Genomic DNA, 25404 nt, shown 5'->3' on the forward strand with positions numbered 1-25404 from the left:
TCAGGTGAACAGCATAGTGATTCAGTATTTTTGTAGATTATACTCAATTATAGCTTACTATAAGATTAGTGGGTATAATTCCCTGTGCTATACAGTATACCCTTTTGCTAATGTGTTTTATATATAATAGTTCATGTCTGTTAATCCCATACCCCTATTTTACCCTGCCCCCCTCTCTCTCCTTTGGTTTTCCATATCTGTGAGTCTATTTCTGTTTTGTATCTGTCTTAAACAGGCAACAGTTCTGGCTTGCTCTCCATCCTCCCTCTCTGCAACCGTGGGGACCAAGGATGGCCTTGTCCACTTCCTCGACGTCCGGGATGTCGAATCCCCTCATGAAGTTCATAAGGCCTTTCTCTCTGAATCACCTGTGCAACACCTCCTGTAAGTACTGCCTGTTTCTGGCAGCAACTTTGTCAGGCCTATCTGTTGAGAATTCCACTGAAGTTTTAACTTTTTTTAAGTTTTACATGTGTTGTTTTGAAAATTAGTATATTGACTCAGTTCTACATTCAAGAAGTACGGAGGTGTATATAGTATAATACAGTTTCCCACTGTTATCCCCAAATACCCAGTTCTCCTCCTTGGAGCCAGCTTGTTACTAGTTTCTTCTGTCTTTTTACTGGACATATTTTATTCACAAACAAGCAGAAAAATAAGCATTTCCTTTTAATTGCATGAATGAGTACCAAGCACTTAGAATGTACCAGGAACTTCTGTTGTATTAACCTCATGAGATAGGTATTCTTATTGTCTCCATTTTACAGATAAGGAAGATGATACACAAAGAATTTAAAGAACAATTAGTATCACACATGTTGTAAATGGCAAATGTTGAGATTTGAACCCAGGCAATTGGGCTCCAGAGTCATTGCCTTTGCTCTTATAGGGTAGCAAACCATATATAATGTTCTGCACCACAGTTTTTTTCACTTAATGGTATATCTTAGAGAAAGTCTTCTATCCACACATGAAGACCTTCATTCTTTTTTATAGCTACACACTATTCTATCACATGGAATACATTCCATAATTTTTAAGACAGCATATTGATAGACATTGATTTCAAATTTTTGAAACAGTACTTTTTAGAAGACAGCATAGAGACACTGAGTTTAGACTTATTATATTGTTATTATTATATCTTTGATTAATTTATTGTAATACTAAGTATTAACAAGAAATGACATTTTTGCCCTGCTTTACAGCTTGATGTGCTCTTACACATTTTAGCTTATTGAATGTGACACTTGTCAAACATTCAGAAAAGTATTATGCTTGTCCTTGTTTCACAAGTGAGATAATTTAGGTTCAGAAAGAAGCATTTACCAAGATTAATCAGCTAGCGCTGGAAGGAGCTGGGTTTCCACCATCTGTGCTGTTCCTATAAGCTCTGCTGCCTCTGTAGGGAAGGATCTGTAATCTCTCTCCATTTACATTACACTATGTATCATTTTTTTGGCATCTGTCCTTTCTCAGATGTTTCTCTCTTATCCTAATTTGCATTTCCCACTTTTTCTAGTTTGATCAAAGTATAGAAACATTTTGCTACATTCTTCTTCTTTCTGCCAGGACTGGTACTGAGGGACATTGGAATGCTCCATTCATCACTAAATTGAGAATTGCTCATGTCCACCTGAAATATCAGAAAGCTTTACTGTCATATTTTGTTTACTTACAATGACTTAGTTGCCCGTTTTTAGTGACTCTTCTTGACCATATACTTATAAGTTACAATTTAGAAACAATATTAGCCTAAAATGTAATGATTACATTATGTATAATCACTTACATTTTATAAGGCCTGATAATATTAAAAATCATAAACCATAAGAATAATTGGTTTTGGATGTATCTCCATGATGTCTGTCAATAAATTTGCTTACCATCTTATTACCCACTCCAGTACTCTTGCCTGGAAAATCCCATGGATGGAGGAGCCTGGTAGGCTACAGTCCATGGGGTTGCTAAGAGTTGGACATGACTGAGTGACTTCACTTTCACTTTTCCCTTTCATGCACTGGAGAAGGAAATGGCAACCCACTTCAGTATTCTTGCCTGGAGAATCCCAGGGACGGCGGAGCCTGGTGGGCTGCCGTCTGTGGGGTCGCACAGAGTCGGACACGACTGAAGTGACTTAGCAGCAGCAGTGAAACAAGTAGAATCTGATAATCAGACGTCTTCTTTTCTAGGTATGACCAGAGAGGAATGTATCTATTAGTTGGAACATCAGAAGGACACATCTTTGTTATCAATGCCAAACCCTCAAGTTTATTTGAGATTCTTGGATTCACAGGTACTTACACTGAATTCTTTTTTTCTTTGGGCAGCGTGTGGGATCTTAATTCCTTGACCAGGGATCAAACCCATGCCCCCTACCCTGGGAGCACAGAGTCTTAACCACTGGATCGCCAGGAAAGTCACCATAGAATGCTTATTAACTTAAGATATTGGTCAATTTATTCCAAAGAATTTAAAGTTGTGAAAATGGGGCCATGATGAAGCAGTTACTTGCAGCATGTTTTCTAAAACAGAAACATTTAAATAGCCGTTCAAAGTTACTAAGGAGAATTCCCATATCATATTTGGAGGTTTTGGTACATCTACTTGGTATATAGTTGATATTAAATAACTCTTCTTGAATCAGTTAATGAATTAATGAAATGGCTAAATGTTTCTAATGTTACTGCAGACAGAAGTTGAGTTTGTTTATCCCTGAAATACTTTTTTAAAAAATATTTATTTATTCATTTGGCTGTGCTGGGTCTTAGTTGCCACACCAGAATCTTTAGTTGTGGCGTGCGGAATCTGTAGTTGCAGCGTGTGGAATCTAGTTCCCCAACCAGAGATTGAACCAGGCCCCCTGTCTTGGGAGTGTGGAGTCTTGGCCACTGAACCACCAGGGAAGTCCCGAAATAACATTTTAAATAATATATGATCTCTATTTAATTAAGATATCTAAAAAAAGTTTTGTTACTTACATCTTTACTCTGTGCTTTCACAACCGAGGGCTCAGTTCCAATCCCCGGTTGGGGAACTAAGATCCCACAAGCCATGTGGTGTGGCCAGAAATAAATAAATGAATAAATTTTTTTAAAAAATGACATTCAGCTTTTTCAGTAATGTGTGTCCAAATGCCCAGGTAAACCACAGAACTGACAGGCGAGATAGCAATTTAGTGATAAATAATAAGAACTAATACTTTTCGCTCTGGCTTTATATACCAAATATAAATGTAAATTTTCAAATCTATGTACTGATTTTTAAAAATTGAGTGGCTACTAAGTGTAAAATGCTGAACCTAGGCCCTGTGAAAGCATGAAAATGTCAAGGAAGAAATTCTGTGGAGGAGGAATAGCAGAGTGCTGTGTAGGCTCAGGAAAAGAAGTAATTAATTCCCAGGTATGAAGAAAGGAGTGGAGGTGAAGAGGAGGCACAGAGAATGCAGAGCAGGAGAATTTTCCAAGGATTTAAAGTAGTGGAGGATGGGGCTTGTTGGCATTCTAGCTCAGGACAAAAATTTGAGCAACGGCACTTGGAATGGTAAGAAGTCTGGCATAACAAGTGTATGAGTTTACCAGATTATGATCATGATGACAAGGTATGAAACAAAGTGGAGAGTCTTGAACATCATCCCAAGGAGTCTGGACTTTGTTCTGTAGTTAATGACACATCATCAGATGTTTTCAAGATGGGACTAGTGTGATTTGATTTGGTTTTTAGAGGACGACTCTGGCATCAGTGTGAAGGCTAGAGAAGAAAGGCAAGAGAATGGAATAAAAAAAGTCAGAAAAACATTATAGTAACTCACACAAGAAATGCTGTGAGTTATAACAAAAGCCAACATTTATTGAGGGAGTCCTTATCATGTAATATCCAGTATTCTAAGCACTTGGCATGTATTAATTCATTTAATTCTTATAGGCAACTTTTGTGAGGTAGAGACTACTGTTATGCCTAGTTTAAAGATAAGGTAATTGAGGCACAATGAGGTTAAGTATTTGTCCAAAGCCACGCAGGTAGCCAGGACTCAAGCTCAGGAAGTCTGGCTTCAGAGCTTGTGCTCTTATCCACGGTGTACAAGATCATGCAGCAGTCACGTAAAGGGGAAGGAGTGGACAGCTATGAATGATGGAATTGGTAGAACTTGATAATTGATTGTATGTGAAAGGAAGGGATCAGCAATGACTCTGAAGTTTCTAACCCAGATGGTGGAAGTTTGTGCTGTCATCAGTTGAAGTAAAAACTCAAGGGAAAAGAAAGTTATGGAGGCTGAGGGATAGGGTGAGCTGACAAGCTCTGTAGAGCTGAAGCCAATAAGATCTTCATTTGGAGATATTTACCATTGATTCAGAAATGAAGATTTGTAGTTCAAAGTTTAATGATGGAATTCTGATCCTGAAATCATGGAAGCTCATGAGATGGTTTAAGACAGAGTTGAAGCAAACCCAACTGTGTAATGAGGTCAAATAGGTAACCTAAATATGTAAATTAGATGGCATGGAGTGTGGTAGGACTGATGGCTGACCTCAGAATGGGTACCAGTCCTGCCTAAATGTTCCATTTTTTAACATATCTTGTCAGTCAGAGTATGGGATGGGAAAAGCTACTTGCTCTGAAGTTGTAGACAGAGAAGAGAAGGCAGTGAAGAAAACTAAGGATGGGCGAGAGAACTGGGAAGTCACCCGCACGAGGAAGAGCTTGGAGAAGGAAGGCTGCGTGAAGGGTGGGCTGTGGCCGAAGTGCCAATGGCATGAGGGCCAGGATGGGGCAGTCACTGTGTGAACCCAGGGAGAGCTTCTCCTTTGGGACAGAGAGACAGAGAGTTTCAGGTGGGAATAGCAGTCAGAAAAGGAAGTTCAGTTCAGTTCAGTCGCTCAGTTGTGTCCGACTCTTTGCGGCCCCGTGAACTGCAGCACGCCAGGCGTCTTTGTCCATCACCAGCTCCCGGAGTCCACCCAAACCCATGTCCATCGAGTCAGTGATGCCATCCAACCATCTCATCCTCTGTCGTCCCCTTCTCCTCCTGCCCCCAATCCTTCCCAGCATCAGGGTCTTTTCCAATGAGTCAGCTCTTCGCATGAGGTGGCCAAAGTATTGGAGTTTCAGCTTCAACATCAGTCCTTCCAATGAATACCCAGGACTGATCTCCTTTAGGATGGGCTGGTTAGATCTCCTTGCAGTCCAAGGGACTCTCAAGAGTCTTCTCCAACACCACAGTTCAAAAGCATCAATTCTTCGGCGCTCAGCTTTCTTCACCGTCCAACTCTCACATCCATACATGACCACTGGAAAAACCATAGCCTTGACTAGATGGACTTTTGTTGGCAAAGTAACGTCCCTGCTTTTAAATGTGCTATCTAGGTTGGCCATAACCTTCCTTCCAAGGAGTAAGCGTCTTTTAAAAGGAAGTTGGTAACCAGCAATTTCTGCTCTCGGATGTTTGCAGTGGAGAAAAGAGAATTAGTAACTGGTGGGGAAACAGGGTTGAAGGAACATTCTAATCTGAAGATAGGGGAGTCTTGAGGCCTCAATAGGAGAAGACATAAAAGACCCAAGGAAATTAAAAGAGGTAATTAATAGCACATGGTGTAATAATATATTGGAGGCATAGGCTCAAAATCACAGATGGAAAGGGTTACATTTTATTCCTAAAAATGTCAAGAAATGAAGAGGGAAGATAAGAACAAACAGAAAATGTGAGACTCAGGATAAGAAAGTTGAAGTCAAGTTTATGTCAGATGTTCTCTGTCTTCCTTGTTCAGTAAGAGGAAAGTTTGCCCTATAAACACCTGAGGGGAGGGGCTGAGATGGGGCCTGAGACGGTGGACACACCCAGAACAGTAGCTGTGTGGAGTGGCAGTAGTGAAGCTGGAGAGTGTCCAAGGTGGGCCCCAGACAAGGCACCTTGCAGAAGTGGGATTCGCTGGCTTGCTGGAGGACAAATTCATAATAGCAAGTGTATTCCTACCACACCTGCGATACCTTTACTGTAGCAGAAATGTTGATTCAGTACTGAGAATGGGCAAATGGCTGGAGTGGACATTCAAGAGCCCAGAGCTTGTGGGCGCTGCTGGGTAGGGTAGAGCCAGCAAACTCTGGAGACCCCCCTGGCTGGATGGAAGCTGAGTCCCACCCAGCTGGATTGAATCTGCCCACTTAGACGTCTCATGGGGAGAATAACCCATCTGTTCATCAAAAAATGTTTCTATCACTTATGTTTAAAGATCACTTAAATATCCAATAAGTAAATTTGGATCAAAAGATTTAGTTAAGACAGGTCTATAATGTGATATCTTATCTAGAAATATGAAAGCTTCTATAAACATATCAATAATGACTTGGGTTGATTTCCATTTGCTTTCAGAGATGTGCAAAGGCATTTTACAAATATCCACAGTGTCTTCTTTGGAAACAGACATAGTAGAAGTGATGGTGCTTTCCCCACTTCCAGAAACAAGAAGAAGCAGGCTGGAAATATTTACTCTGCCTAAAATACTACCGGAAGGTAAAGAAAAGTGAGCAAGCAGTTCTGTCCTGGGCACACAGTTGAATAGTTGCTATAGCTTTCTTTTTTTTTTTTCTTTTCCGGTGATAGCATTTTTTTTTCTTTTAACATGTGAAGAGGTTAAAATGGACACAACCTTTTCTGTGTCTTACAAAGTAAAGCTGATGTGGCTGCTAAATAATGTGAAATGTGGACTTTACTCTCAGTTCAGTTCAGTCACTCAGGTGTGTCCAACTTTTTGCGATCCCATGGACTGCAGCACGCCAGGTTTCCCTGTCCATTGCCAACTCCCAGAGCTTACTCAAACTCATGTCCATTGAGTCGGTGATGCTATCCAACTATCTCATCCTCTGTCTTCCCCTTCTCCTCATGCCTTCAATCTTTCCCAGCATCAGGGTCTTTTCCAATGAGTCAGTTCTTTGCATCAGGTGGCCAAAGTATTGGAGTTTCAGCTTCAGCATCAGTTCTTCCAATGAACTTTCAAGACTGATTTCCTTTAGGATAGACTGGTTGGATCTCCTTGCAGTCTAAAGGACTCTCACGAGTCTTCTCCAACACCGAAGTTCAAAAGCATCAATTCTTTGGCGCTCAGCTTTCTTTATAGTCCAACTCTCACATCCATACATGACTACTGGAAAAACCATAGCTTTGACTAGATGGACCTTGGCAAAGTAATATCTCTGCTTTTTAATATGCTGTCTAGGTTGGTCATAACTTTTGTTCCAAGGACCAAGTGTCTTTTAATTTCATGGCTACAGTCTCCATCTGCAGTGATTTCGGAGCCCCCAAAAATAAAGTCTGTCACTGTTTCCACTGTTTCCCCATCTATTTGCCATAAAGTAATGGGACCAGATGCCATGATCTTAGTCATCTGAATGTTGAGTTTTAAGCCAACTTTTTCACTCTTCTCTTTCACTTTCATCAAGAGGCTCTTTAGTTCTTCACTTTCTGCCATAAGGGTGGTGTCATCTGCATATCTGAGGTTATTGATATTTCTCCTGGCAATCTTGATTCCAGCTTGTGCTTCCTCCAGCCCAGCGTTTCTCATGATGTACTCTGCATAGAAGTTAAATAAGCAGGGTGACAATATACAGCCTTGACATACTCCTTTTCCTATTTGGAACCAGTCTGTTGTTCCATGTCCAGTTCTAACTGTTGCTTCCTGACCTGCATACAGGTTTCTCAAGATGCAGGTCAGGTGGTCTGGTATTCCCATCTCTTTCAGAATTTTCCACAGTTTGTGGTGATCCACACCATCAAAGGCTTTGGCATAGTCAGTAAAGCAGAAGTATATGTTTTTCTGGAACTCTCTCGCTGTTTCGATGATCCAGTGGATGTTGGCAATTTGATCTCTGGTTCCTCTGCCTTTTCTAAAACCAGCTTGAACATCTGGAAGTTCACGGTTCACGTACTGTTGAAGCCTGGCTTGGAGAATTTTGAGCATTACTTTACTAGCGTGTGAGATGAGTGCAATTGTGCGATAGTTTGAGCATTCTTTGGCATTGCCTTTCTTTGAGATTGGAATGAAAACTGACCTTTTCCAGTCCTGTGGCCACTGCTGAGTTTTCCAGATTTGCTGGCATATTGAATGTAGCACTTTCACAGCATCATCTTTTAGGATTTGAAATAGCTCAACTGGATTTCCATCACCTCCACCAGCTTTGTTCGTAGTGATGCTTCCTAAGGCCACCTTGACTTCACCTTTCAGGATGTCTGGCTCTAGGTGAGTGATCACACCATCGTACTTATCTGGGTCATGAAGATCTTTTTTGTATAGTTCTTCTGTGTATTCTTGCCACCTCTTCTTAATGTCTTCTGCTTCTGTTAGATCCATACCATTTCTGTCCTTTATTGAGCCCATTTTTGCATGAAATATTCCCTTGGTATCTCTAATTTCCTTGAAGAGATCTCTAGTCTTTCCCATTCTATTGTTTTCCTCTATTTCTTTGCATTGATCACTGAGGAAGGCTTTCTTATCTCTCTTTGCTATTTTTTGGAACTCTGCATTCAAATGGGTATATCTTTCCTTTTCTCCTTTGCCTTTCACTTCTCCTCTTTCACAACTATTTGTAAGGCCTCCTGAGACAACCATTTTGCCTTTTTGCATTTCTTTTTCTTGGAGATGGTCTTGATCACTGCCTCCTGTACAATGTCGCAAACCTCTGTTCATAGTTCTTCAGGCACTCTGTCTATCAGATCTAATCCCTTGAATCTATTTGTCGCTAGATTCTTTCATTCATATGAATCTTATTATCAGAGGGAAAAAAGGATCAACTGTCACTTTTGTAAATTGATTTGTCACTTTGTGATGTCTCTTTTTGTTGTTGTGTCCTACTCTTGTGGCCCCATGGACTGTAGTCCACAACGCTCCTCTGTCCATGGGATTTCCCAGACAAAAATACTAGAGTGGCTTGCCATTTGCTTCTCCACTCTTTTTTGTAGCTTTAAATATACAGAGTCAAATTCATATACGTTACTATGTAGTTACTTTCATTGATAAAATCATAAAGAAAGCTTTCTAGATAAAAAGGTCTGATAAAATAGACACTTTGTTTTAGATAACAAATATACCTGGGTAGCTATTTTGCAAATATTTAATTATAGAGTATAAGTTGTTGTCATAGTTATCATAACAATTAAAAAAATAAAATCAATAAATGGTACAAATTATCTATCTTCTTCCCCAAATATTACAGTTTCTGCAAGCTTTGTTGATGAACGAGGGAGGCTGAGAGATGAATTCATTCATAAGTTTGTGTATGAGACAGAGCACGCTCTGTCCTCTGCGGTCTTGAACTTGCGAAGTGACCGAATATATGGCTTCTGTAACCAAGTGCCATACATCTGCAGCTATCTTCTTCCTCAAAAAGTATGCCAAAATTTAAGCATTCTGTCATTTTCTTAGCATTCAACATTGGTACATTGTATTCATTAGACATGATCCACACTTTTAACACTCTAGTCCAGTTAACAAATGTCTTTATTATAGTAAAATAACTTATTTGAATTAGATATATTAGCATGATTTGTTAATTCATCATAAAATATGTTTGAACAACCTCATACTTATGGTGCATGCATCATACTTGTCAGATAAACATGCAGATGACACAATATTAATTTAGTGACCTTCAAAACTATTTTTAAAAAATCTATCATTAGAAAATATGTTCTACAGGGGTCAGGAGCTACAGCATTGATGATTTTCAGTGGAACTTTATACTTGAGTCTTAAAGAAAGTTGCAAACAAAATGCCTCTATGTTTCTAGTATCCTTTCATCATACTCTTCAAACTTCTTCCATATTGCATCATTTCCTGCTACATACACTGACCGAGATTATATCACCCTTCTTTTTCTAAATCCTTCAATCAAAGGCCTTCTCTCTCAGAGTGGCCAATATCAGTAAGGTCTGAAACAAAGACATTCAAAGAAGGAAGGAATGGTTTATAGTAAGGAGGATTTAAGAAAAGCTTCCTGGTAGAAGTAATAGTTGATGGACTTGGAAGAATAGTTCAGATTTAGACCTGAGAAATATTGTGTACAATCTTGGCGGGGAGGTGGGGTTCCTGAAGTAGGGAGGGAAGCCAGATTGGTGGGCATGGGATGGGGAAGAGCATTCCAGATAAAAGTCACAACACATGCAGAGGTTTGAAAGTGGGAATACTTGAGAAATGGCAGTGGGGGGTGGGGGATGGTGGTGGTGGAAATTGACTCATTTATTTTCACTTGAGCATAGGTGTATTTGAAAAGGATTAGTAAAAAATAAAGATAGTCAATTGTAGGCTAGGATTTTTGATGGTAGCTGATATACAGTGGAGACTTTTCTTAGTTGGCTGAAATGAACATTTATTTGCAATCAGAGATTTGAAAATGTGGTGCAAATACAAGTTTCCACTTTATCATGTATCAGTTTATTTCCAATGACAATGCTTTTAGATTTGAATTTGACTATATATGCATAACTGCAAGGTGCTACTCCCCTGATCTTTTCTATAATATGGTCATTTTCTTTGATTGGCAGGAACATAGTGGTGTTTACATTCTTAAGCCATACCAAAAAATACAAAGCAAACAATATGGACCTGGAATGCTCTCTCTGTCTCCACATGGATTGTGGCTCATAACAATAGCTAAATGTGGAATTCTGTGTATCCGAGATATTCATACTTTGGTAAACTCCTTTTTTTTTTTCCCCAATCATGGGATTTGCATCTTGATCTCGTATAAGGAACAAAAGTTCTTAGGAAAGGAATTGGAACTGTTAGGTAAATTGACTCATAACATTTTTACCACTGATGGTGTTACTAACTTCAATGTTAGCTGTATTTATGTGCCAAGGTTTGAGTCTCTAAGGGAGGAAATGCAGACCACTAGGCTGAGATCTGCAAAGAAGGAACATGGGGCAGTAAGTGAGCTCCAGTCCATCTCCATCACCACTTATTGTGTGGCGTGAAAATTCACTGGACTGGTCCTCTGCGATATTAGGAAGGCCTTGCTTATTCTCACCCTGTGAGATTCTGGTAAGAGCCAAGGAGAGGGTATATGCAAAACTTCTTTGGAAACAGTGAATTGCTGTGCAAATCTAGGATGATTGCTGCTAGCTCCCTGGCCTGGAGAGCCTCTAGCCTGGCTGCTGCCACCCTCCCCCACCCCAAGCCAGAGTCTTCATGTGATGCTGAAAGAATCCACAAGGGTGTGGCCCTTACTGAGTCCTCCCCCATCACTTGCAGGCTTCAGTGTCACCTGTCCTATTCCCATTTCTGATTTCTGTTGTTCTCAGATCTCTGATTCAATGAAAATAGTTTCTTCTCCCCAAGTGGAAGATCCTTTTCTAGGTTTCGAGATCAAGTTGTAATGGTTATCAGTACAATTTAATTCTTTCATATTATATAAGGAAAGATCTTAAATGTCTTACAAATCATTTTTAAATGAACAGTTTTCAAACTGGTACATTTTCTCTTATTCAAATGATTTGTAAATGTATGCTACAACTGATAGTGGCGTGACATAGCAAGATGTCAGAGTTTTTCTGGATGATTCTGTGCAACGTGCCTCATATGGGAGGTTATTTATGGCAGTACTGCTTGTAAAAGCAACCTAATATCCATCAACAGAGGACTGGATAAACAGTGCATAAATAAAGTATGGAATATTATGCTGTAATACAGCATGAGGAAATCTTTATGCAACAATATGGAAAGAATCCCAAGACATATTATTATAATAAGTAGGAAAGGCAATGTGTGTAATACACATATTATGTTACACTTCATATTAAAAGTTGTTTGTATAAAAAATTATTTACATACATTAAAATCCTATGAAAGGATATTTAAGGTATAATTAGATTGATTGCCTTGGGGGAGGTATTGGGGAAGGGGAAGGAAGGAGATTTCACTACATACTCTTTTATAGTTTTTTTAAATTTTGAAACATTTGAATGTATTCCCTATTCAAAAATTTAAAAAAAAATTTAAAACTATCATGGTTGATAACTAGCGTGACAAAGAAATCCATTTTTGGTCAAATAATTTAAACCATTGCACTGTGTACCAACTAATGATGAGTTTGGGTTCTAATTAAACTGATTTAATTGGCTTCCTCCTTCATTCTTCACTCAGTGCCCATCACCTCCTCTCATCACACTCAGCCTCTTTGCACATAAAGGGGACTTGCTTAATCCTTGAAGACATCTGAATTTGCCTGCACTGTCCATTCTCAGCAAGTCTATTCTCCTTAGCATATCTGATTTTCCTATTGGTGACAATAATTCCTCTTTTTCTGTATTATCTAGGAGGGAGAACAAATTAATACTGATGAATGTATTTTGTATTAGTAATTTTCAGTTCTATGTATCACTAAGAGGCTACTCCATATCAACTAAAATGCTGTTAACAAATAGAAGAAGGTTTATCCATAAGCAAAAGTGCATGTAATCCCCTTAGAAAAAAACCCTGTGGTAGAGTTGCATTTGTAATTTCTGCACTTTGTTCCTAAAACTATTAAGGAAACATTTACTCGATGTCGGAGTCATTCTCACCAGGGGCACGGGATTCAATCAGTGAGAATTTCAATGGATGGACAAAGCATTCTGGTGAATGGGAGAAATGACAACACACTGGTTAACCTAAGATGGAGGTGAGTACAGGTTGCAGTAAGCAACCTCACATAATATGGTGTTTTAAAATATAGATGTTATTCTCCAGGTGATATCAGGGCCAACATAACTGGAGACAACTGCCATTGAAACAACTGTTGTACTAATGATCCCAAGAGGGGGGAAGATGCCATGCTATATGAGGGCCATACAGGGAGGCACCAGGGAGGGTTAGGAGACAGAGGGAGCGGGGAAAACATGGGCAAGAGTCTTCATTTTCGTTTCCATGGTGAGGAGCAGCCAGGCTTCGGATTGGCTAGTTTGGATAACTTCATTGGTTTCTGGGCGATAGGAGCTGCTACTAGTCGTCCAATACTTGACCCAGGGATGACTAGGAGAGGAAAACAGTGGCCCCAAGTTTGAAAGACCAATAGAGGATTTGCTTGGGGTTGTGGGCTTGTGGGTCTGCATTTGAAAGGTGAGCTCCAGGTAAGTTGTTTGCTATCTCTATGATTTGCTGGTACTGGAAGGGACAAGACTCCAGATGTCAAAGTATCAAAATAACAAAAAATAAAAAGACACAGTTAAGACCTATGAAGTGATCTGTCTTCCTTTTCATAACATATGTTGGAAGAACACAAGGAATGAGGACAACTCTGAACAGTAGATCATTTTTAAAAGTCCTATTTATCCCTAAAAAGCCTGACATAGGTATGTGCGTTTCTGTACATGCATACAGATTTACTTTCCTAATTAGACTTTGCTTTCCTAATTAGACAATATTAAATTAATTTCGACTTTGCTTAGGCTAAAACTAAAATTCTAAATAAACAAATAATTGCCAAGCATACAGATAATGGCTGGGGCATAGAGATCATGCAGGTAACACTCTGGATTTGAAATGTCACCTTATTTGATCTGCCAATGGACGCCACTAGTCAATGTGCAATTTGTTTCCACAAAAAATACTATTTCATAGTGATTCCTGTAAGCAAAGCAGTAATAAAACCTACTTAGGCACCTGACAACCCCTCTAAATCATCTACAACCATGTTATTCAATGTGGGATCTGCAGCACCTGTGAGCTTGTTAGAAACGCATATTTTTGGGCCTCATCGAACTTTTTGAGTCAGAATCTTTATGAGTGGGGCCCAGGAATCTGTTTTAACAAGCCCTCCAGGCCATGCTGATATGCCTGAAGTTTGAGATGCTCTGGTGTATTGGGTGGAAGTAATAATACTTCATTGTGGGGCAGGGACTATGAGGACTGAACAAGGTAATGTGATTATATACAATGTGAAGCAACACAGCACCTAGCATATTCTGAAGGTTCAACCAGAGCAGTAACTCTTCTGTGCAGTGGCCAGGCTAGATGAATAGAGAGGACCTGTAGGGTAAGGGATGGGATCAGCCTGGGAAGAGATGACCCCAGGGAGATCAAGAAGCTTGTTGTGTCCTGGAGCCCATGAAAGTGCTGTCCTCTAAGAAGCCGAGTCCTAATAGCTTCAGGGCACTGTGGAGAATTGTCCATATATTTCTCTGTGTAGAAATGGATAGGTACCTGCAAACAACACTGCCAAATGTGTCTTTTTCAAATTGTCATGCTGTAGCCTATGTGTTTTCCTTTTTATTAACATAGGCGGTTTGGAGGAATCTTAGCCAATGATATTCTTGAATATAGCCAGCAACTTACAACTTACCTGAAGACCATCATGGATGAGGAGAATGATTACTTAAGTATATCAAGAAGAGAATCCTTGGATTTGGAATCACAATCTGTACATGCAGTTGAGTTTCAATATAGTTTTCTTTCTCCTTCCTTCCTCCCTCCCTCCTTTCTTTCCTTCCTTCCTAAATTGGTATGTTTTCAGGTTATAGTCTTCTTTTAGCAGATATTTTAGTAATATTCTCGATAAAGAGATATCCCATGATTTTCAAAAACAGCATGCACTACATTTAAGAGAAAAATATTCTACCTTTTCTCAAAGCAACCACAAATATTACATTTCAGACCTTATTTAAAACTATAGTACAAGGTCTGTCTGGAAAAAGAAATCTATTACAATTCTGGTGCTTGTTCAAACTAGTCTCTCTGTACTTTTGCATCACGTGCATTATTTAGAATGTGTCTAGCCAGAGGACATTTATTCACTCAATCATTTAATAAATATTTATTGAGGGCCTACACAGTGCTAAGTTGTGGTGACATAGCTATAAACAGATGGGAAGATTTCCGCTTTCATGGAGCCTGCATTCTAATTGGGGGTTGGGGGTGAGCAGAGAGAGATAAATGAATAATCAAATGCATAAGAAAAATCAGATAGTAACAAAATCTATTTACTGAATAAAAAGGGGTTGGTGTGATAGTGATTGGCTGGAATAGCCCCTCCAAGGAGAAGGTCTGTGACTTGACTTTTAAAAAAAGTACAGATGTGGGGGGGAGGGGCAAGTACTCAGGGCAGAGGGAGAAAGAGCTTGGTACATTTGAAGACCTAAAAAAAGCCTGTGCAGTTGAAGTGAGCAAGGGAGAGTGGTAAGAGATGAGGTCCTTGAGATGGGAAAAAAAAAACAGGCAAAGAAGGGCTGTGTAACAGGTAGCCTTTGGACATAATTTTACATGTAGTGAGAACCTATTAAAGTGTTCTGAGCAAAGGATTTACAGGATCTTACTTACGTTTGTTTTAAATGATTGCTTCTGCTGTGTGGAGTATGATTCTGCCTGCTTTGATAGGCAGCAGATAGGCACAAGAGTGGAAGCAGACAGAGCAAGGGGTTAGAAGGCTCAGGTAACAGCAATAGAGGTGGAAGAGTGTTGTAGAGAAGGGGTAGATTCCAGGCAGGTTGTAGAGATAGAGGTGACAGAACTTCTGATGAGTTGGACCTAGAGGGAAAGAGAAAGAAAGGACTCAAGGTTGACACCTAGATCTTTTACTTGAAGGTGCCACTCACGGAGAAGGGAGAGACTATGGGGAGGAGGGGAGCCACTGTGGGGAGAAAGTAGAAAATCCAAAATCAGTTCCCCAGACTGAGCATGAGAACACTGTGAGAACACTGTTAGCGTGAGAACACATCCAAGTGAGACACCAAGTAGGCCACTATATAGATGTTCTGGAGAGAGTCCAGGATGCGAGATGTTGATCTGAGAGTTGAGGGCATATGAATGGAATTTAAAGCCATAAAACTAGATGAGATCATCATGGAAGAGTGGATGGTGAGAAATACAAGGGGGACTAAGATAGAGCCACTTCTAGAGACCAGGAGAAGAGTTCAGGGAGACAAAGGAGTTTGAGAAGAACCAGCGAGGAGTGGCGAGTGAGGAGAACCAACAGAGTGTGACATCCCAAACTTTCTCAAGACTTTTTGCTGCAAAGGGGAGCACAGAAATACGGTGGCAGCTAAAGGGGAATGTGGTGGTCAGTGGAGTAGCTTTTCTGGGACAGGAGGTTCCAGAGCATGTTTAGATACTGTTGGGAAAGATTCAGTAGAAGGCAGAAATGGATGATGCAGAAGGGTGATGCAGAGGCCTCGAGAAGGAAGAAAAGATTAAGATCCTAAGCACAAATGGTGGGGCAGGCCTTAACAGGCCATAGCATCTGGTCTACAGGAAGAGGAAGAAGGCCAAGAGTGATTTGGTGATCATTGCTGCTTTCTCAGTAAGAAACATGGCTGATATAAGGACAGATTGGAAGGAATAAAATTAACTAAGCATTGCGTCTTGAGCAGGAAAAATGCTTATTAGCCTTTTTTTTTTTAATGCAACAAGTGCAGAGGGATTCAAGCAATGAAATGAAGTAGGGTAGGAGGAGAACTTGATGAATTTTTAATTTAAGAAATATCTGTCTTCTTCTAAGGTAAATGAGAATATGCAGTTAAGCACTGACTCATCACAAGAGGAATTAGTTAAAGTTGATAATATAGAAGAAATTCCATGGATACAACAGAAAAGCCAAGAGGTATTCATAAAACATGAAAGAGGTTTGGAATAATGCTTTGTATGTGTGTCAGGTAGATTCGTTTCCTATGAAAACCCATTGGAAAGTTAGAAAGTAGAGATACTGCTTGGCAGAGCATTACATTGTGTAAGTGTAACTTTCCTGAAAGTAACCAAGCACACCAAACACAGCTCGGTCTTTTTAGATTAAGTTATCTGAGCTTTAAGCACTGTACCTAGGCTAATGTGAAACCAAAGAAAACTGTCCAGGTATGCCAAAGCAAAGAATGAATTGTGACACCTAATGTTGCAGTACATTTGAGAGGATGCTGCAAGGTTGGCTTACATGAAAGGAGTGGATCAGGAACAGAAGAAGAGACATTGTGGCTTCAGATGTGCAGAAAGGTGACATGGTTGGCAGCTGTGTCTGGATTTAGTCTGCTCTCACTCAATACCCGAGGAAATAGTAGACTAGTTTTCCTTTATCAACTATTCTGTTTAATTTTTCACTATTTTCTTACTGTTGGCCTTATCACTGACCTCAGTTCCAAGTTGTTTCAGTGGTCACTTACATAGCAACAGTTCAGACTTAAGTAAAGTATTGCAGTGGTATTATTACTACTTCATGTACACTTTATATTATTAGTCTTTATTTTTTTTCCTTATTTTTCTAGAGCAGTGCTATCTGTGTATCTATATACATACGCATGTATCTCTCATCTCTTACTTATCTAAATGATGTACTTGTTCCATTCCAGGCCATCAAAAATGAGGTTAAATTGTTTTCCAACAAAAGGAAAGAGATAAAAAGAGGAATCAAAGCACTTGCTAAAACTGTAAGTGTTGTGATATCACAGCTAAGCTCTGATGACAAACTCCAAAAACATAATGGCATAGGGATGAGAAGTTTCTTTCTTTCCCTATATAATGGTTCTGGGTGGGTGTTCAGGTCGGTGGCTTCTCTGTTCCATGCAGTCATTCAGAAACCCAGGCTGATGGAGACTCTACCATTTCTAGCACATGGCTTCTAAGGTTGTCTTGCTTGATTTCATCCCACTCAACTGGAAGGGGGAAAGAGCATGGAGGCATGCACTGGGCAAATCTAGAGGTGGCCCTTATTGTTAGATTGAACCACAGAGATTGCTATTTTATATGGTTCTGCCAAATATACTCCAAATATTTTTCTGTTTTGTCTAAGGCATAGATCTAACTTTAAAAAAAAAAATAAACATTGCATTTCACCAATTCATTTTATTGAATATGGCCATCCTTTCCCTGCTGATTTGCAGTGCCTCCCCGGATTCCCATGAATATGAAATTGTTTCTAGATACTCTGTATTCTGAAATTGAGCATTGATCTTTTCCTTAGCCAATTCCAAACTATTTTGATTGCTATAGATTTATAAAATGTGGTTATATCTTGAAAGTAATTCTCCCTTTGCTCTTCATTTTCAGAAAATGTTGGCCTCGTTATGCACCCTTTGTAATTTGAATTTTAAAATCACTTTGTCAAGCTCTGTGAAAAATTCTGATTAGATTTTAATTGAGAATAACTGCTTACAGTTTGATTTGGAGAAGAATTTCTTTGCCATCTCTGAAATTTTATACATATGTTTATATATATTATTTAAGATTTATGTTATAAATATATTATAAATCTTATATATTATATAACATATAACATATCAATAAGTATATATATATTTTCAAATTTTTAACAAGTTCTTTAGTGAAGTTTCATAGTCTAAAGTGACTTTGTGTACGTTTCTTGTTAGATCCTTTGTGGGTGGAATATTTTCTATTACATTTTCTAACTGGATACTACTGGATATGAATGTTACTAATTTTGTATATGACCACCTTTCTGAATTCTCTTTTTAGTTCTGTTGCTTTGTCAATTGAATCTCTTGGATTGTGTAAGTGGACTATCAATATCTCCTGAAAATCACGTGTCTCTTATCAATCTTTATATTACTACTTTATTTATTTTTCTTATCTTATGGTAAGGGCTTCTAATGTGATAGTGGTCAGAACATGCTTGTCTACTAACCTTAATGGGAACATTTCTAACTTTTAAGTGCAATGCCTGCTGTTTTTCTGTTAGATATCCTTTTACAAATTAAAAGAAATCACTTCCTATACCTTGTTTTATAGGAGCCTTTATTGTTAATTTTATTGTGAAATTTATCAGATGTATTGTATTCTTTGTGTTCCTCAGATAGACTTTGGTCATTTTAAGTAGTACATCAGATTCAACTTGCTAATGTTTTATTACTATTTTTGTATTTCTAGTCATAAATAATATTGGTCTATCTTTCATATACTGTCTTGGTCTAATTATGATATTGGAGTTAGACCAGCTTTGTCAAGTGATTTGAGTAGCTTTCTGCTTTTTTCCCATTCTCTGGAATCGTTTGTATAAAGTGGGAATTCTCCATTTCTTTAAAAAGGATTTGATAAACACCCCCTCCTTCCCTCCCCCACATGGGTCTGATGTCTGTTGCAGAGTTGATTCTTTCCTATTGTTTCAAGTTCTTCTATGGTTATCAGTCTTACCAGGTTTACTATTTCTTTTCAGGTATAGATTTGATAAATTATATTTTCTTGGAAAACTCTGTCTAAATGTATAATATAAAATTATGTAATATATTCTACTTTTTAAGTCTCTTCTGATTTTTGAGTTATAGTTCTATTTTATTCCTAATGCTATATGTTTGTGACTTTTATCTTTTTTCTTGATCACCCCATCCAACAGAATTTCTATTTTATTAACATTTCCAAAGAATCAAGTATGGTTTTATTGATATGACTCTGTTATTTTGAGATAACATTATAATTAATTTTATACCTATACATTTTGTAAATTTAGGATTTGATCAATTTATAATTTTATTCATTCTTCCTTGCTTCATTCAGGTTTGTTTTTCCTCTTTTACTTTTTTTAGTTGGAAATGTGGTTTATTTCCTAGTTTTTTCCATTATATTATGCATGTGGCCATAAATATTCCTCTGTGTACCACTTTGACTACATTGCATTGATTTTGATGTACAACTTTCTCATTATCGCTTAGTTGTAAATATTTCTAATTCCATTTTGAACATATCAACCAAAGGGTTTTCTACAAGAATGTATGTATTTTCCTGTTCTTTATTTCCAGATCGTTTTGTCTTTTATTTATAGATTGTTCTGCATATCTTTCTGTTGCTAACTTTGAACTTTATTTCACTATGCTCAGTAAATAAAGCTTGTTGAGATTATCTCTGGGACCTTGTACCTGGTCACTTTTTGTGAGGGTTTCATGTGTTAGTGAAGAATATTTTGTTTTCTGGGTTTTGGGGCAAGGTGGGTAAAATGTTCTTTAAATTCCTATTAGATCAATCTAATGGTGTTAGTAAAGTTTATGTTTTTGCTATTTAAACTGATTTCTAGGAAGTGATAAGCAGTTTGTCAATTTATCCTTGTATTTCTGTCATATTTATGTTAGATGAAAAAACATGCATGACAGATCGCCTTGATAGATTGCTCCTTTTATCCTTATGAAATATTTATCTTTGTCTCTTTTTAACTGTACACTGATTTTTATATTAATATTTTTGCTCTATTTCCTTTTGTTAGCTCTTATTTACATATCTTTTTCAATTGCTTTATTTCCAACTTTATTCTGTCCCCTAATTAGTATAGAGCTGGACTACTTTCTTTAAATCCTATCTAAGAGTTTTAATAGGTGAGTTTAGCCACATTTACTATAATTATTGATACGTTTAAACTTAATCCCTGCCATTTTACTTTGGGTTTTCTGTTAATTTCCAAGTTTTTTTCTTTCTCCCTCTCCCCTATCTGTTTGGATTGCTTGTGCATTTTTTGTTATTATTCTTTTCTTTCTTCTTCTTCTTGTTCTTTTTTATTTTTTACCACTTGGGGACTAGTCTATATTTTTTTTCATAACTCTATTTTTTTTCAATTTCTTGGAACTTCCCTGGTGGTCTAGTGGTTAAAGACTCCTTGCTTCCAATGCAGAGGACAAGGGTTCAATCCCTGGTTGGGGAGCTAAGATCCCACAAGCTGCATGGTGTGGCCGAAAAAAAAAAAATCAAATTCTAGCCCACGTACTTGAGTTACTTTATTTTCTTTTTTTACGTTACCTGGTGCCTTCCTGCTCAATGGTATAGAGCACAGAGGCATTGACATTCACTAGAATCTCAACCCCATCGCAGATATCCTGAATAAGAATCTCCTGTTTTGACACAATCCCCAGGTGATTCACAGGCACATTAAGTTGGATAAACTCTGGTTTAGTGTGGGTCATACTATGTGTATGCTCAGTCATTGCAGTCGTGTCCAATTCTTTGTGACCTTATGAACTGTAGCCCTCCAGGCTCCTCTGACCATGGGATTCTCCATGCAAGAATACTGGGGTGGATTGCCATGCCATCCTCCAATCAAACCCATGTCTCTTACATCACCTGCATTGGCAGGCGGGTCCTTTACCACTAGCACCACCCAGGAAGCCCATGTCATACCATATCTACCCTCCAGATTAGAGTCCACTGTGCTTACTTTGTTCTTACTTTTTACTTTCTCATCTCCTTCTGCTTCTCCCACTTTGTTTCACTGGTATCAGTTAGAATTATAGTTTAAATTGGTGTTTTTTAACTCTTAAAAATGTGTAAATCTTATTTAGACTTTGTAAGAATTTCCTCTGACTTTAGTTCAGTTCAGTTCGATTCAGTCGCTCAGTCGTGTCCAACTCTTTGCGACCCCATGAATTGCAGCACACCAGGCCTCCCTGTCATCACCAACTCCCGGAGTTTACCCAAACTCATGTCCATTGAGTCAGTGATGCCATCCAGCCATCTCATCCTCTGTCATCCCCTTCTCCTCCTGCCCCCAATCCTTCCCAGCATTAGGGTCTTTTCCAATGAGTCAACTCTTCGCATGAGGTGGCCAAAGTATTGGAGTTTCAGCTTCAACATCAGTCCTTCCAATGAACACCCAGAACTGATCTCCTTTAGGATGGACTGGTTGGATCTCCTTGCCATCCAAGGGACTCTCAAGAATCTTCTCCAACACCACAGTTCAAAAATATCAATTCTTCAGTGCTCAGCTTTCTTCACAGTCCAACTCTCACATCCATACATGACCACTGGAAAAACCATAGCCTTGACTAGATGGACCTTTGTTGGCAAAGCAATGTCTCTGCTTTTAAATATGCTGTCTAGGTTGGTATTAACTTTCCTTTCATGGAGTAAACATCTTTTAATTTCATGGCTGCAGCCACCATCAGCAGTGATTTTGGAGCCCCAAAAAATCAAGTCTGACACTGTTTCCACTGTTTCCCCATCTATTTCCCATGAAGTGATGAGACCAGATGCCATGATCTTAGTTTTCTGAATGTTGAGCTTTAAGCCAACTTTTTCACTCTCCTCTTTCACTTTCATCAAGAGGCTTTTTAATTCCTCTTCACTTTCTGCCATAAGGGTGGTGTCATCTGCATATCTGAGGTTATTGATATTTCTCCCAGCAATCTTGATTCCAGCTTGTGCTTCCTCCAGCGTAGAGTTTCTCATGATGTACTCTGCATATAAGTTAAATAAGCAAGGTGACAATATACAGCCTTGACGTACTCCTTTTCCTATTTGGAACCAATCTGTTGTTCCATGTCCAGTTCTAACTGTTGCTTCCTGACCTGCATACAGGTTTCTCAAGAGGCAGGTCAGGTGGTCTGGTATTCCCATCTCTTTCAGAATTTTCCACAGTTTATTGTGATCCACACAGTCAAAGGCTTTGGCATCAGTATATCCTTAATATTCCTTTCAGAGGGATAGGTATTAGTGAACTTTCTGGGTCCCTGAATTTTTACAGATGACTCTATTTTGACCTCACACTTGAATGATGGTTTGTTGACTATAGAATTAGAGATTCAAAGTTTTTCTTCCACTTAAAACTTTGATCCAAAGCTATTGATCCGTTGTATTCTTCAATTCAGTGTCACTGATATGGGTTCTTCTCTTGGTCTTATTCTTCCATATTTGTGATACTCTTTTCCTCTTTGGAAATGTTTAGGATTTGTTTCTTGTTTCTGTACAGTCTGTTTCTAGTCCTGGGTTATTTGTTAAATCTTGAGTCTTCATGCTTTACTGTGTCTTTGAAAAATTCTCCCTATTGTTTCTTTAAACATTGTGGCCCCAGTTCTCTTTATTCTCTTCTTCTTAAAGTCATATTAGTAACAGGTACTTCTAGATATGTCACACACATTCATTGATTTTCCTTTTACATTTTCATCTTTTTATCCTTTGTTATACACAGGGAAGATTCTTAACTGACTTTTACAGATCAGTAAGTATCTTCAACTGTGTCCATTTCACTATTAGTCCATCTATTGAATTTTTTGTTTGTTTTGAAGATTAAACTTTCAAGTTCCATAATCTCTTAATTATTTTGATGATACAATATTTTGCATCCCTAGTTACTGTGAAATTCTACTCTTCTTACTTGATTAACTCTTTCTCTTTGCATAACAAGTTTTCTGCTTATTAAATTCATTGTCTCTCTTCAGTGGTCTTGTTGTCCCCCAAATATTTGGAGATCTATTTTTATTTTGATTATTGCATGCTCATCTTTATAATTGAAATTCCCTGTTATAATTTCACCACAACAGTGCAGCAAGCTTGGGAAGAAGACATGTAGGAGATCTAACTTCAGCAGATAATTCTAGTCTACCTTTTGCCTGAATACTGTCCCATGGACCCTTGGGGCTATGCTGCATCATTCAGATCCAAGTAATTTTCATATTTCAGAACCAATTTCCATCCTGTGAAGGATTCTTTCTTCCTCTTTTGATTGCAGTATTGGATTTATTGGTTTATTATACACTTCTTTCTCTTGATTTTATGGATTGGGGCAAGAAAGGAAGGTTGTAAAGCCCATTCTCAGTCCATTTTGAATCCAAAGTCATTTTTTTCTATTATATTGTCTTTGTTGCTTTGGTTGATTTGTAGGGCTCTTTATATCTTGAGGATATTAATACTTTGTCATATATGTTGTAATGTGTGTCCTTTGTCTCTAAATCTCTTGAAGCTGTAAACTTTTAAAGATATTTTTATTATAGAAATATTCAAATAAAATAAAAGGAATCCAGATAGGAAAAGAAGAAGTTAAATTCTCACTGTTTGCAGATGACATGACCCTCTACATAGAAAACCCTAAAGATTCTACCAGAAAATTACTAGAGCTAATCAATGAATATAGTAAAGTTGCAGGATATAAAATTAACACACAGAAATCCCTTGCATTCCTATACACTAACAATGAGAAAACAGAAAGAGAAATTAAGGAAACAATACCATTCACCATTGCAACGAAAAGAATAAAATACTTAGGAATATATCTACCTAAAGAAACAAAAGACTTATATATATAAAACTATAAAACACTGATGAAAGAAATCAAAGAGGACACAAACAGATGGAGAAATATACCGTGTTCATGGATTGGAAGAATTAATATAGTGAAAATGAGTATACTACCCAAAGCAGTCTATAGATTCAATGCAATCCCTATCAAGCTACCAATGGTATTTTTCACAGAACTAGAACAAATCATCTCACAATTTGTATGGAAATATAAGAAACCTCGAATAGCCAAAGCAATCTTGAGGAAGAAGAATGGAACTGGAGGAATCAACCTGCCTGACTTCAGGCTCTACTACAAAGCCACAGTCATCAAGACAGTATGGTACTGGCACAAAGATAGAAATAGAAAGCCCAGAGATAAACCCATGCACTATGGACACCTTATCTTCAACAAAGGAGGCAAGAATATACAATGGAGAAAAGACAATGTCTTTAACAAGTGGTGCTGGGAAAACTGGTCAACCACTTGTAAAATAATGAAACTAGAACACTTCCTAACACCATACACAAAAATAAACTCAAAATGGATTAAAGATCTAAACGTAAGACCAGAAACTATAAAACTCCTAGAGGAAAACATAGGCAAAACACTCTCCGACATAAACCACAGCAGGATCCTCTATGACCCACCTCCCAGAATATTGGAAATAAAAGCAAAAATAAACAAATGGGACCTAATTAAAATTAAAAGCTTTTGCACAATAAAGGAAACTATAAGCAAGGTGAAAAGACAGCCTTCGGAATGAGAGAAAATAATAGCAAACGAAGCAACAGACAAACAGTTAATCTCAAAAATATACAAGCAACTCCTGCAGCTGAATTCCAGAAAAATAAACGACCCAATCAAAAAATGGGCCAAAGAACTCAACTGACATTTCTCCAAAGAAGACATACAGATGGCTAACAAGCACATGAAAAGATGTTCAACATCACTCATTATTAGAGAGATGCAAATCAAAACCACAATGAGGTACCATTTCACACCAGTCAGAATGACTGCTATCCAAAAGTCTACAAGCAATAAATGCTGGAGAGGGTGTGGAGAAAAGGGAACCCTCTTACACTGTTGGTGGGAATGCAAACTAGTACAGCCACTATGGAGAACAGTGTGGAGATTCCTTAAAAAACTGGGAATAGAACTGCCATATGACCCAGCAATCCCACTGCTGGGCATACACACTGAGGAAACCAGAATCGAAAGAGACACGTGTACCCCAATGTTCATCGCAGCACTGTTTATAATAGCCAGGACATGGAAGCAACCTAGATGTCCATCATCAGACGAATGGATAAGGAAGCTGTGGTATACACAATGGAATATTACTCAGCCATTCAAAAAAATACATTTGAATCAGTTCTATTGAGATGGATGAAACTGGAGCCCATTATACAGAGTGAAGTAAGCCAGAAAGAAAAACACCAATACAGTATACTAATGCATATATATGAAATT

The 25404-nt window shown here is 38.2% G+C and overlaps 1 protein-coding gene across 15 annotated transcripts in view; it reads left to right on the forward strand.

The window, feature by feature from the left end:
• Positions 1-25404, forward strand: part of CFAP43 (cilia and flagella associated protein 43) — a 111355-nt gene that overhangs the window by 55076 nt on the left and 30875 nt on the right. For 14 of the 15 annotated variants that reach the window (XR_014069218.1, XR_014069224.1, XM_081543413.1 and 11 more), the window contains 9 exons: positions 236-384; positions 2193-2296; positions 6368-6508; positions 9205-9377; positions 10532-10681; positions 12518-12648; positions 14247-14394; positions 16459-16560; positions 17297-17374. Coding sequence is in view for 13 of the 15 variants with exons in the window: in XM_081543413.1 (XP_081399539.1) it covers positions 236-384; positions 2193-2296; positions 6368-6508; positions 9205-9377; positions 10532-10681; positions 12518-12648; positions 14247-14394; positions 16459-16560; positions 17297-17374 (1176 nt within the window). In the remaining 2 variants the exon portion in view is untranslated. The remainder of the gene's footprint in view (positions 1-235; positions 385-2192; positions 2297-6367; positions 6509-9204; positions 9378-10531; positions 10682-12517; positions 12649-14246; positions 14395-16458; positions 16561-17296; positions 17375-25404) is intronic. The other variant, XM_081543377.1, reaches the window with a different exon arrangement.

This window comes from Giraffa tippelskirchi, chromosome 2, assembly GCF_054371585.1.
Source record: "Giraffa tippelskirchi isolate mGirTip1 chromosome 2, T2T-mGirTip1v1.2.pri, whole genome shotgun sequence".
In the NCBI taxonomy this organism is placed as follows: domain Eukaryota; kingdom Metazoa; phylum Chordata; class Mammalia; order Artiodactyla; family Giraffidae; genus Giraffa; species Giraffa tippelskirchi.